Source organism: Trichosurus vulpecula, chromosome 5 (assembly GCF_011100635.1).
Source record: "Trichosurus vulpecula isolate mTriVul1 chromosome 5, mTriVul1.pri, whole genome shotgun sequence".
Taxonomy (NCBI): domain Eukaryota; kingdom Metazoa; phylum Chordata; class Mammalia; order Diprotodontia; family Phalangeridae; genus Trichosurus; species Trichosurus vulpecula.
This window is the reverse complement of record NC_050577.1, coordinates 8,590,897-8,605,560: the sequence shown is the minus strand read 5'-3', so window position 1 is coordinate 8,605,560 and position 14,664 is coordinate 8,590,897. Positions and strand designations below refer to the sequence as shown.

The window sequence follows — 14,664 nt, the reverse complement described above, 5'->3', positions numbered from 1 at the left end:
TTTGACTTTATTTTATTTTTTTTTACTTCATATCTAAAGGAGTCATTAGCTCCCACTTGACCAATTCTGATGTTTAAGTAATTATTTTCTTCAGTATGGTTTTATACCTCTTTTTCTATTTGGCCAATTATGCTTTTCAAGGAGTTATTTTCTTCAGTATGTTTTATCTTTCCCAATTATACCGACCTGCTAATTCTCTTTTCACAATTTACTTTCATTGCTCTCATTTCTTTCCCTATTTTCTCCTCTGATTCCCTGATCTTTAAAATTATCTTTGTTCTTCAAATATGTGTGCATTTGCATATACACACATATTGTATACATACATACATACATATATATATATGCGTATGTATATGTATATTTATATCTTTAGCTCTTCCATGAATTATGATTTGGATTCTGCCCAATTTGCATTTTTCTTTTAGGCTTTACTTGGAGCTGTTTTCATATTATTTTTTTTCTTAGTTTGTGTCTTGAGCTTCCATGTCACATAATAGCTTTTGATTGTTAGGTACTTCTTTTTGTTGTTTGCACATTTTTGGAGCCTATTTCTTGATTTTCAATTTTTGTTAGAGTCAGGCACTGCTCACCTCCAGGGCTGGGCAAGGTTGGTTACTCTCCCAAGCTTTATGTAGTTTTGTCTCATTGTTTTCATAGCTAGTTCTGGGGGCCTGTAAATTTTCAGTGCTTCTAAGGGGGTGTGATCTGGGGAGAGTTATCTTCCCTGTTCTGCTGGTTTGTGCTCTGGGCTCTACCCAGAAATGGCCTTTGTTTACTTGCAACCACAAATCATTTCCTCACTGGAAATGTGACTAGTAGCTACAGTGCCCACTTGTGACCACAAGCACTAGGTTTCCTCTTTTCCCTGGAACTGTGACCCAGAACTTGGCAATAGGCAACTGAGTTTTCATATAGAGTGCCAGGACTGCCTGTCAGCTCTGTGACCACTGATCCAGTTTTGTGTCATGGATCCAGGGAAGAAAAGAAGGGCCATGGTTGAACATGGGCCTAGGAGTAGAGTGGTGAAACCTAGTACAAGCTTTAGTCCAGCACATCAGCTTGAGTAGACTGGGATAACTGCAGCACCCAGGAATAGAAAGGGAACAAATATAGAGCAGTACAAGTGCAGGAAGTTTTGGGGCAGACAGAAAGAGATCTCAGGGAAGTCCTAAGTAAGTTCAAGGAATAAGAATGTTTGCCCAGCTCCTAGATATGTCACCCATTATCTGTTTCCTGCCCCAGTGATTCTTGTTCTGGAACCCTTGGTTCCCTTCCCATCACTGGTCCATGAAGGTTGGGATGCTTCTGATCAGATTGCTTCTACCATTGCCACAATGTTACACTCCTGGTCAGCCACCACCTAGTTTCCCCAGACCTCTCTGTTTGTATTCCTAAGCTGTCCTGGACTGGGGGAATTGGCTCACTGTGGCTTTTTATTGATTTTCCTAATCATAATTTGGTTTGGTACAACTTCTAGATAGTTGTGGAAAAGATGCGTTGGGAGAGCCAGGCTAAAATACTTCTTCTTACTCTGTCCCCCCCAAACAATGAGCTTTTAACAAATTCATTTACTAACATGGCATGGTGTAAATGGAAGTTACAGAATATCGACACCATAAATCTTATGAATGTTCTTTCCCAAATACACAGAGTGGGGCCCAGAGTCAGGAATGCCTGAATTCACATGTCTCAAACACTTGCTAGTTATACTACCCTGAACAAATCATTTAACTTCTGCCTGCCTCAGGTTCTTCAACAGTAAAATTAGGATAATAATAGCACCTACTTAGCATGGTTGTTGGGAGGATCAAATGGGGTAATACTTGGAAAGTGCTTAGCTAGTGCCTGGCACACAGTAGGTGCTTAATAATTACACTTTCTCTTCTCCTTATTAATTATTGATATCAGCATTATTCCACCTACAGGCCACTTTCCTTGAGTATATTACCATAGAGGAAAAGGCAGTGTATGAGAGGCCTATGAGCATAATTACTTGGCTAGCCCATACTCATTGCCACGAAAATTCCTTCCTCAGAAGATGACTTGGGAAGCTGGGGTTAGGAATGACCTAAATTGACCTGAGACAGACTACCTTGTATTCTTAGGAGACCTTGACTTTGAACAGGTTTGGAGAAAGAAGGATGAAGACTTGTAGCAACAGGTCAGCTAGCAGCAGCTGTTGAGGTGTAAGAACCAACAAGACAAGCAATAAGAACTGCCGGCACAGGTTCTTTTGATCTGCTTTACTAAGGAAAGTAAGCATCTCACTTCAATCTGACATACAAATATCATTCACTTAGTTCAGGGGAAAAAGCCGGCAATCTGAACTTCAGAGCAAATACAAACAAATTAGAAACATAAATTATAAACAAAGCAAGTACAAACCAACATCTGGGCTAGCAAAGCTGGGGGTCAGTTACAATGGCTTGCCCAGAGTCACACGCCACTCTTCCAGTGAATGAGACCACCCCCCTCCCCCAAGGAAAAACACCAAACTCTGAGTTTATATACCATGTTCAGGGTCAAATGGCATCACAACCTGCAAGTCAAACCCACATGACCTAAAAGCATCACAAACATGTGACTCAAACCCACGTGACCTAAAAGCTTCTGGTGTGACAAACATGGGACACAAAACCATGTAAACTAGGCTTTCCCTTGAGGCAAGCAGGTCATCAAAGACTCTTGATTTAATCAAAGAAACAAGGCACTTGATTAAATCATTAAGGCACTTGATTAAATAAGTGCTCCAAAAGAGAATATGGTAAAAAAGGTCCCACTTTAATTAGTATAAAAAGACTCCAGCAAACTATTACAAGACAAAGACAAGAGATTTGCAGGAGGGCTGTGATAAGGCATTTTGGCCTCCTTCTTTTCACATGAGCCTCCTTGAACTTGAAGTCACCTGTTATTCTGGGTGGTCTGTCCTATGCCAATTTTCTTTCCCTCCTTCTTCCTCCGAGGCATATCTAAGGCCCAGAATTTTCCTGTGGGTGGGGCAAGGTGAGCTAGCAAAATGCTACATTTACATTTTTTTCCCATTTATCACCTGTCTTCAACATTGTCAAACAGTTTCACATTTTTTTCCTACTACGTGTCATAATCGTTTTTTTTTCATCTCTATGGGTGTAAACAACTTCAGCCACTTAATGGATTTAAATACATGGTTTAATAGTTTAATTTGCATTTCATCATTCAAGACTTCTAAATGCTTAATAACTATATATATATATATATATATATATATTTAAAATATTATTTGTGCCTATAAATAAATCCAAACACCATTGCCTGCATTTCTTTTCATTGACATACACCTTCATTTTTTGCCTGTTAATTGCTTGGTGATGAAGAAATTTAAAAAAAAAAAAACAAATAGGATACAAGCTTTGTATTCAAGGAGCTTCATTCTACTGGGGCAAAGCAACACATGCATAGATAGCTCTTAAAAATGTGGAACAAGTAAAAGTCCACTATTATTTCCTGGGGTTGGGCAGAGGATTGTAATCACTAATAAACTGGCCATCCAGAAAGGTTCTGAAGAACCCAGTGCTTCAGTCACCCTGTGCAGGCCACCAACTGTGAAACCCGGTGCACTTTAGGACACTTCCAATGTGGGATGGGGTGAGACACCAAAGTCAAAAGCAGGAGGGCAGAAACTAAGGAGATGGAGACTAATTTGCTCTAGTAATAAAGAAAAAATTGCAGAGGCCCGACTTCCTCTTCTATGAATGAGATCCTCAATTTCTTCTTTCATTGTAAAAGTTCATGAAGAATCAAAGGTCAAGACACTTTCTGGAGTGGCAGGCATAGTTGTCGGTGGCTGAGGTCATCCATAACAATTATCTTGAGCATTTTGTGACAGCCAGAGAATCATAGTTGTTCAGGAATGACAAGAGACCAGCCAGGAAAGAAACTCTGCTCTTTCTGGACATCAAACACCACCCCTGAGGGAGGTGATCAAACTTTTTCCCTCCTGGAAAACAATATCAAACTGAAGTCTACTGATGACAGCTCTGTAATCTCTTGTTTGAACTCATCCAAGACCCTTTCCAACTCTTCAGTCATGTTTTCAAATTCTTAACTTAAATTCCTTCCTTCAGTAGCATTTCAGTCCATTCTATCTTAACCTGCCTTTCATGGATACATTGTCTCATTTTCTCCTTACCTATTACCCTTTCATTCTTAGTATGTATAGGCCTTAATAAGATTCACCTCACCCACTGTTTGGTCCCTATCTCCTCAGCTTTCTGCTTCTTTCTCTCTGTACTCGTGTTCCCTTGCTCCACCTAGGGCCTGATTACTTCTGTGCATGTGTGTCAGCTACAAGCCTTCCTCATATCAAGACCAAGACCCTGTTCACTTAGTCACACTGAATCTCAGTGGAAAAGGAGCAAATTCAACACTGAGGCCCAATCTGGGGCCTTGCCTGCCAAGGTAAGAGGACTGGAGGTTTTAGCTCAGCTAAAACAAAGAAATTTGAGGCTTTTGAGCAGAGAAATAGCATTTTAAGATTGACAATAATAATAATAGCAATGATCGCTAGTACTTACATAGGGCTTTAAAACTTTGTAAAGTACTGTTTATATGTGACCTCATTTGATCCTCATAATATCCTGGGGGAAAGTGCTATTATCATCTCTATGTAGAGATGAGGAATCCAATACTGAAGGAGGTTTCGGCTTGCCCAAAGTCGCCTAATCAGTATGTTATAGAGACATGATTAAACTTAGTTCTTTATGACTCCAACTGAAACACTCTATCCATCATACTACCTGGCTGTGTCTGGTATATTAGCAAAAATACTTGGGCAGCTGTTTAGAAAGTGGAGAGAGCAGAGCTCTTTGGAGGCTCTTATGATAGGCAGCATAGGCTGGGGGAGATTTGATGATGTATTCAGTTGTGGGTATATTAAATTTAAGGGGATAGTGAGGTTATCCAGCAAGAGAGGTCTAAGTTGGGAAAATGGGACTAGATTCTTAGGGAGAGATTAGAACTGGATCCACAAATAGAAGACATAGTCTTTGAAACGTTACAAAGAGAATAAAAAGAGAGAGACTGTAGAGAGGGAAGGGCAGAGGGTGAAGCACAGAGCCTTGAGGGCACACTTATGTTCAGGAGATGAAAGGAAAACGATGAATTAGAAAGGAGAACAAGAAGGGATGGCCAGAGAGGTAGGTGAAGAATCAAAAGAAAGCAGTTTTATGGGAGTCAAAGACAGTTTACTGTTGGTAAACACTGCTAAGTGTCCCCAAAGGTCAAAGAAAATGCTGAGAAAACCCATTGAATTGTGCAATGAGGCCACTGATGACTTTTGAGAGCAACATTGCCCTCCACTTTTTCATGTCACAGAGTTAAAGATTATGAAATTAAAATTTTGGCAAGGCACTGGTGAGATCAGCCTTCTGTTATGCTGAGCTTTCGAAAAACGTTGATTTAGCAAAATTTAGCAGAAAATAACATGGAAATATACAATAAGAATGTGAAAACCATTTCTATTCTTTGTGCAAATCGTCTTAGTCTCAAAATCATAGGGTAGTGAAAGGTGTTGTGTGAGAATTTATCTGTACTAAAGTATTCATAACATCTTTATTTTTAGTAGCAAAACACAGGAAGTAACCCATGAACGTGATGATAGAGGAAGGCTATCTGGAGAAATTGTAGCATAATGAAATATCCTCTTGCTAGGAGAAATGATAAATGTGAAGAATTCAAGAACGTAAAAGAATTCTGGTGTAAACAGTGAAAGAAAACAGGGCTGTGTACACTGACCTCCATGGTATTAACCTCACACTTTCCCCCTAAAAGGGGATACAAGAGAGTACAAAACTAAATGAAATGTTTCACTATGGTCTGGTGAAAGTTAATAACTGAATTGATGTTCTTTTAAAACAAAATGAAGTTAAAATTAAATCATGAGATCACAGATTTAAAACCATAAGAGACCTTACTGTCCACGAAGTCCAATGTCTTCACGATACAGATAAAGAAATGGAAACTGAGAGAAGTAACTAATCCAGGTTACCACAGGTAGAAGCATCTGGGGTAAGTTTTGAAATCAGTTCTGTCTCACTCCGTGCCCAGTTCTCTATCCACTGCATTACCTACTCGCAGGCAAGGAAATTCAGTTATAACATTGGGAAAACTGCTAGTTTTAGGGCCAAAAAACCAGCAATAAACAAAATACATCAGTAATATAAAAACATTTCGTCACAATGCCACACAAAACAAACATACAAACAAATAGAATAATATATTTCCTTCTGCTTTGTAGAGGAGGAAATATTTTCTGTCAATCATCCAAATAGAATATGACATGGGAACAAAACAAATCAATGAGTTTGATTATATAGTAGTTGAAGGGTTGTGTACAACAGATATGAAAACTTTATCTCCCAAATTAATGATAATATTTCAATATACTTCATTGCAGGCCTAAAATGTGCAAGACACTGTGTTAAACACTAGAGATACAAATAAAGAATATGAAAGTCTTTGCCCTCAAGAACCTTACAATCTAAAGTAGAAAGAAGATCCATATAAAGATGCTGAAAAGGGAGGCATGACCAATTCTTTTAATTGATGACAATTCTGATCGAACTCTTGGGTTGTACACCATGTCTCTCCAACTCAGGCCACATAAGCATTCCTTCTTTTCCTATATGCACAATGCCATCCTTTAGGCCACTTCTGTGTGAGCCTTGGTTTGGAATATGGCCTTGGTTTGGACTTCTAAGGACCCCTCACCATTGCCTGTCCAGGGGTCCCTTGGTTTCAGGTCTTCAGAGACTGTAGTGTTTCATGACTCTCTAGTGTACCATACTGCCAGAAGAATAATGGTTTAAAAATGTAAGTAAGCAATAAGTAAACATAGATGAATAAATAAAGGGATGGATGATAAAAAAGCTACAAATAAAAACGTGAGAGATAAATAGCTATATAAAGAAGTAAATGGTAAAGGATAGATAAATTAAAGAAATAAACAAATAAACAAAAGGTCTTTGAAAGAGAGTCTTGGACTCATGAAAATATGTTTGTAATTTCCAAAGGCAATCCACATTCCTTCTCCATTGAAATATGAGAGTACTGTAAAAAATAAAGTTATAAAACAATGAACAATGTAAAATCCCTAAGGAAATAAAGGAAGACCTATATGAGCTGGTGCAGATTGAGAAGAGACTGACCTGGATACAGACTGAAACTACACTGAAGTATGGGAAAGACAGGGCAAAGAAAGAAGAACAAAAGGAAGGAAAGAAGAAAAAAAATAAATAGATGCAATAGAGAAGGAAGTAAAACATGGCTAAAGGTGGTTAAACTTCAGCCCGCACTGGAAGGGGAGCCAGCAGATGGATGTTTCCTTTTCTTGTCCTTTATTCATATGTTTGCTTTTTTCTCTGTATAGACTGACGCTTTTGTCCCATGAGATTTTGCCTCCTTTGCTGTTGCTGCTTTTGCTATGAAAGATAATGTGGTGTAGTGGATAGAGGGTCATTCTTGCTGTCAGGAAGAAATGGATTCAAGTCCTGTCCCTGACACGTAGTAACCGTAACCCTCCCAAGTAACTTCACTTTTCAAAGCTGTAGGCAACTAGCTAGACTACAAACCTCAGTTACCTCATAAGGATCAAATAAGATAATATGTGTAAATTGCTTTACAAACCTTAAAGTGATATAGATAGATGAAAGATGGGTAGATAGATAGATAGATGATAAATAGATCCCTCTATCATTTTATTACTATTGTTATTTATCATTATTATGATTTATTGGCCATTAATCAGGTACCAGCTTTCCTTGTTAGTGGACAGTTTTTTAGCTGTGAGTTCCCTTTATCAATCAATCAAGGTCTAACTCCTATGACCATCCCTTTGTTTGATTGCTCTTGTTGGTGCCTACTAAATTTAAAAGCATCCAGGTAGTCAATGAATAAAGCACTGGACCTAGAGTCGGGAAGCCCTGAGACCTGAGTTCAAATTTGACCTCAGACACTTACTAGCTGTGTGATCCTAGACAAGTCATTTAAGTTCTGTTTGCCTTAATCTTGTGGAGAATGAAAAAGAAAACCACTTCAGTATCTTTGCAAAGAAAACCCCAGAGTCAGACTGAAATGACTGAATAACAACAAAAAGCAAATAATAGCAAAAGGAAGAGAGACCTAAGAAGAGTAAAGACTTCCTCTAGGAGGTGATACTTGGGTTGGGTTTTCTTTTAGAGATGAAGAGATAATGGAGCTGTATCTTTAAGCCCCAAGGGAATCAGCAGATAGATGTCTGTGTATTTTATTTTTCTTTAAAAAAAGCTCAACTACTAGAATTGAATCTTAAATTACATATTTATCACCTATGACTGTGGAAGTAAGGGACTACATTTTTGTCAGAATTCCCTTCCCTCTACCCCCAGAGAAAACCAAATGGGAGTCATTTTCTCATGCATCATGTCAGGTTGTACGCATGATAAAATTATCAATGAAACTTCCTAATTTGATCCTAAAGTGAAAGGATGTGGCCCAATGAATCATTGAAGTTTGTGGGAGGCTACATTGTAGCTAATAGGGCTAGAATAAGACCCAGATGTTTTCTGGAAAGTTGGTCACACTGCAGGCAGTGCGCATGACCTAACATGTAGACAACCATATGGAAGCAAAGGTTGGAAACATCCCATTACAAGTCATATATCACCGGGCTGACAGCAAGGGGGTGCAGCTTGTTTTTATTTAAATCATGAAAGCAGCTGCTCAGCTGTCTAGCTGCATTAGAGTTAACCCCCCTTCCCTGGCAATTGAGTTAGGTAATTTATGCAATTTTGATTGGACCACAGCATAAATATCATTTGGAGAGTTCCCCCTTATTTTTTTGGCCTTTAAATTCCCATCCAGGGCAATGATTGGCTCACTCTTCTTCGAAATCGGAATCCTCCCAGATAATGCACCTGGCTAAGTCGATTAAGACAATGCCCTGAGGAATGCTGTAATTCCAGTTGGGCCAAATGATTGCAATGGCAAACCAGCTAATAATTCCAAATAGGCCTCATTTTACATATTTGCCTCTATCTTTCCTCTATCTTTAGGTCCTTTTCTTTTTTTCTCCCCTAAATTTTTTAACTTCTCTTCTTCCTCATCTTATGACTGCCTTTCCCAATCTCTCACTGCAAAGATTTTGTCTATCACTCAGCGGTAAATTTTCCCATCATGTCTTCCTTTTTTCCCTTTTCCTTATGGAACCCTCTGGCTGGTCATGGTCCCTCTTTCCCTACTCTCTTCCATTTTGCTTCAGCCTTCATTCCATCTACTTCTCCTCCTCTACTTCTTTCTTTTCTTTACCTTCATTCATCCCTTTTAGAATTGATTTTTTTACAGTTTTATGACATAGTGACATCTTTTAAAAATTACTCTTTACTTTTGTTCAGTCAGTCTGTCAGGGTATTTCACCTCCTGTATAAAGGATCTTTTATCCCCCTACACTTAGAGAACCTTTCAGTCAGACTTTGACCATATGTGCCTCAAGCTACCTGTTAATTTAAGTTATATTTTATCACTTGCCCACCAGAGCAAGGACTCACGCTCTTACCTGTCAAGGAAGTAGAGACTTTAATTTCCTGTGAGGAGAATTATGAAAAGAAAGTGCAGTTGTTTCCAAAACAATGTAAGGAAGTTTTGGCAGAATCAGAAGTGGGGCACTCGGGGGAGCAAAGTGAAGGAAGATGTGGAACGTTTGCTTGGACAATGAGGTTAGGTCATTATTTTCATCTTCTCTTTGGATTTGGTCTTTGGCTGAAAGGCATCGTTCTAAGGGAGGTTTTGATTGGTGTTCTTTGATCTGGGCGACTGCCTGTTTGTTACCTTAATGGCCTCTGCTTGGATGAGTTTCCTCAGTAGTAGAACTAGTCATGGTATGAGCCTAATAATGGATTTGTCTCTAAGAAGTGAAACCTCCAGCTCATTATGGGATCATCCATTTAAATATAGAAGAGACCTTACAATTCATAAAATTTAATTTGCTAATTTTACACCTGAGGAAATTGAACTTTAATTAGGTCCATAACTTGCTCAGCTATAGGGTTAAGTTTTGCTTTGTTTTCTAGGTATTCATGTAGACCTTATGGAAATTATTTACTGCTGTTATTTTATTTTTCCTTTGAGTCACTGCTTATGGCTATTATGGAGTCCCTCGCCCCTCCCCTTTACTGGGGAGGGGAGTGGTTTGCAATAACTTTGATACCAGTAGGTGTTTTCTTTGATTTTCTCATCTCTCCATGAATTTTCATGAAATGGGTCTTAATTATACGTCCAAGGTTCAGCAGATGCTGAACTGTTATGTGAGGAGATCTTTAAGTTCAGACGAGAGGCCTGAGTGCAACATCTCTTCAGACTCTGCATGTGAACTTAAACACCAAAAAAGAACATGTATGTATTTATACATACCTATAATTATATGTTTGTGTGTTTATATATTTGTTGTTGGTGTTAATTTACTTTAGTTGTGTCTTACTCTTTGTGACCCCATTTGGGGTTTTCTTGCCAAAGATACTGGAGGGTTTTGATATTTCCCTTTCTAGTTCATTTTATAGAGCAGTTACTGAGGCAAACAGGGTTAAGTGAATTGCCCAGGGTTGCCCAGCTAGTAAATGTCTAAGGCTGGATTTGAACTCAGGTCTTCCTGACTCCAGGCCCAACACTCTATCCAGTGTGCCACCTAGCTACCCTGTATTGATATACATCTATGTATATGCACTTATATAGATACATTTATATGCCTGGTAGAACAAAAAGAACCATGAATATCCATTTTAAACCCCTTGATTTTTTCAAGTAAATAATAAATTGCCTACTTATCTATTTCATCTTGAACTTCATTCCATTCTCTTCTATGCTTAGAAAAGAAATGCTATAGTATATCTCATTTTTTGAATCACTATATAATCCCTCACCTCCACAATTAAAAACCAAAGGAAAGAAAAAAGAAACCAAACCACCTTCTGATCATTAAGCAAAGTCAAGTCAAATGAATGAGCATAGTAATAACATCCAGACGTGCTTGTGTCTAACTTGTGTCTAAGTCCTCTCCATGAGGAGGTTGGTAACCTGCTTCATCATGTGGCCTCTGGAGGCATGGTGGCCCTCGATAATTATTGGAGTCCTGAAATCTTTTAAAATTGTATTTCTTTATAATACCGTTATCCTTGTTTAAATTGTTCTCCTGGTTTTGCTCACATCACTATACATCATTTCATACTACCCAGAATTTTCTGAAATTATCTCTTTAATAATTAATCATGGCCTAATAATATACCATTGCAATCATATCTCATATACATATATATATATGTGTGTGTGTGTGTGTATATGTATGTGCATGTATGTATGTGTGTATTCTAGATGTCTTTTTTTCTATGTTTCTTAAAAAAAAAATCTTTCCTTCCTTTAATCTCTCATTTGGATCAGGAAGTTTGTTTTGTTTACAATTATTTCATGCCTGTATTGTCCTCCTTTTTAAAGCCCATCCTTCTATTAGATTTGCTGTATTTTTTACAACAAACTGTAAATATGTGTATGTATGTGTTCAGCCTACCTTTTTCCTCTTTCAGATGAGTGACAATCTTCTGATGCCCTCTTCCCAACCCTTTCCTTTATGCTTGTCTTTTCATGCTCCCCAATTATGTAAATCATAAGAAAATTTTTAATTGATCAAAGAAATTTACCTTTGTCTCTTTCTCTCTGGGCTCTTTTGTTTGTATGGCATAGTTCTTACTCAGTTCTGACCTTTTCATCAATCATACTTGAATGTCGTTTACTCAAGACTGTAGGATTATACTTATATTTGCATGAAGATGTATTCTTAGTTTCAAGTCTACTTGTTTTGTCTTGTGTATGTTGCGTTCCAAGATTTTCTTTTGTTTATAGTAGAAGTTGTTGAGTCTTATGTGATCGTAATTGTAAATCCTTGGTACTTGATCTGTTGCTTCCTGGAGGCATGCTACATATTTTCTTTGAAGTGGGAGCTCTGGAGTTTAGCTATGACTTTCCTTCAGCTCTTCCTTTAGGGATTCCTTTTTGAAAGTGATTGATTGATTCTTTGATCTCTATTTTACCCTCTGGCTCTAATAGGTCTGGAGAGTTTCATTTATGATTTGTTAAAATAAATTGTTCAGTCCTCATTTTTTTAATTCAAGTTTTTCAAGTACTCCAACAATTCTTCACTTCTCTATCCTTGACTTGTTTCCCATGTCAGTTTTCTTTTTGGATCAGATATTGGACATTTAATTCTCTTTTCAATTCTCTAATCTTGTTCTAAGATTTATTGCTATCTCATGACTTTCTATTTGTTTATTCAAGTATTTAGGGAGTCTGTTTTGGAGTAAAGTTCATCATTTACACTCCTAAGTTAAATAGTCTTCCTTTAATCCCTTTTCCAGAGCTTTTAGTACAGTGTTATTGATTTTTTTTCTTTTTTTTCTCTAGGTATTCATATCGCCTTTATGGAAATTCCAAGTTTTATTTTTTTCCTTTGCACCACTGTTTAGAGCTGTCACAGAACTATTCACCCCTGCTTGGGTGGGGGACAAGAAAAGGAGCTTTCTGCATTTGCAATAACTTTGATTCCAGTTTGTGTTTTCTTTGATTTTCTGATGTCTCCAGAAAATATCCTGAAATACAACTAAGTTCAGGTTCAGGGTCCAACTGATACTGAAATATTACATGTGGAGATCCTGCTTTTCTTGCCTTAATTTTGCTGGATCCATGTACTGATCTTTGTCTCTTGTTTATACTCCCACCCACATCCTCTACTCCAGATCATTTAAGTTCAGCATGCTGTGTCCTCAGGAGCAATGGTGACATCTCAGGAGAAAGTGTTAGGGAATATAGAACACCTGGGTTTAGGCTGTCCTGAGTGCTTTCTATCACACTCTTCAAATGGTTACCCATTATCACTCCCAGGGCTTCCAATGTCCCACACTGGAACTTTCTGATCGTCTTTGACTTTCTTATGTTTTTCTCTATTCTTGACGCCTCATTACACAGAACCTTACAACCTGTACAAGTCCAGGTTTTTGTCCCACTGGCATTTTCTTGGTTTTAAGGAGCCTTGTTACCAATTACCCAGGGGCATCTGGCTGACTTTTTGTGTAGTTTTATTGAGAAAGAAGTCACTGAATTTTCTTATTGGATTTCTTCATCCTCATTCCATCTGGTGCAATAAAAACAAATCACTGGAGTTGGTATGAGTGAGTGGATTGATCCACCTTCCATTGCCTTCTAACAGGAAATTTCCCCATGCCAAATTATATTACCAATAAGGAAACTGAGACATATTCAAGAGAAGTAACTTTCCAGCATTGCATAAGGAGAAAGTGGCAAAGGCTGGATTTAAACCTAGATTATTTTTACTCTAAATCGCCACCCCATAAGACATTACTATGCTGATCTTCCAAGTAATTTAAAAAAAAACTGTATGGATGAGAAAGCACCAAATCTCTGTTTTCTGATTTTAGACTAGCCAACCACCTGTTGAAGATAGATTTGGTTTGTTTTACTTGACTACAGTGGGCAGAAATGGGTGAAGGTTGCAGAAATACAAACTGAGGCTGTAAGGAAATCCTTCCTAACTTTTTACATGTGAAAAAACATTGTTAGTTAGAGTCAGAGAACCTGCGTTCAAATGTTAGGTAATCCACTTACGACTAGTACTTTTGTGTGATCTAAAGCAATACACTTAACTTCTGTGTGTGTCACATTCCTTATTGGCAAGATGAAGCAGATCGTTAATGATTTCTACAATCCATTCTTGTTGTTTATCAATGATCCCAGACTGGTTTTCCCAAAGTTCAAAATGAGTACTGACTCATGAAGTAATGGGTTCAGTCTTATTAGATGTCTTCAAACAAATGGTGGATGGAAACAATGTGATTGCTTTTGTTCAGTCGTTGAGTGGGGTATGCATCTTTATGACCCCATGGACCATAGCATGCCAGGCCCTCCTCCTATTCCTCTGTTATCCATCAAAGTCTGTAGAAGTTCATGTTCATTGTTTCCTTGACACTATCTTTCCATTTCATCCTCTTCTATCCCCTTTTTCTTTTGCCTTCAATCTTTCTCAACATCAAAGTGTTTTCCAATGAATCTAACCACCTCTTAGTGTGGACAATTTTTTTTTAAGATTTAACTTCATTATTTGAACTTCAAATGAATAGCTTGAAATAATTTCTTTAAGTATTGACTGATTTGACCTGCTTGTTTCCCAAGGGACTCTCCAAAGTCTTCTCCAGCCCCACAGTTTGAAAGCTTCCATTCTGCAGTGCTCAGCATTCCTTAGAGTCCAACTATAACAGCCATACATTGCTACCAGAAAAACAAAAAACAGCTTCGATTACATGGGCCTTGGTCAGCAATATGATGTCTCTGCTTTTTAGTGTTGCTGCCCAGCTTTGGCAGTTTTCCTTCCAAGGAGCAAGAATTTTTCCATTTTCATGGCTGCAGTTGCATTCAGCAATGATTTTTGAGCCCAAGAATATAAAATCCTCACATTTCTCCCTCTATTTGCCAGGAAGTGATGGAACCAGTGGCCATGATCTTGGGAGTTTTTTTATTTTAAGCTCCAAGCTGGTTTTTACACTTTCTTCTTTCACCCTCATCAAGGCCCTTCTTGATTCTTTACTTTCTGCC

General features: G+C 38.0%; 1 protein-coding gene across 3 annotated transcripts in view; it reads left to right on the top strand.

Moving 5' to 3' along the window:
• The window catches only part of AGMO (alkylglycerol monooxygenase), a 384,446-nt gene that overhangs the window by 324,111 nt on the left and 45,671 nt on the right, over positions 1–14,664 (top strand). For 2 of the 3 annotated variants that reach the window (XM_036758948.1, XM_036758946.1), the window contains exon 13: positions 4,297–4,440. The exons of the other annotated variant lie outside the window; for it this stretch is intronic. In XM_036758948.1, coding sequence (XP_036614843.1) covers positions 4,297–4,440 — 144 coding nt within the window. The remainder of the gene's footprint in view (positions 1–4,296; positions 4,441–14,664) is intronic. 3 annotated transcript variants of the gene reach the window in all.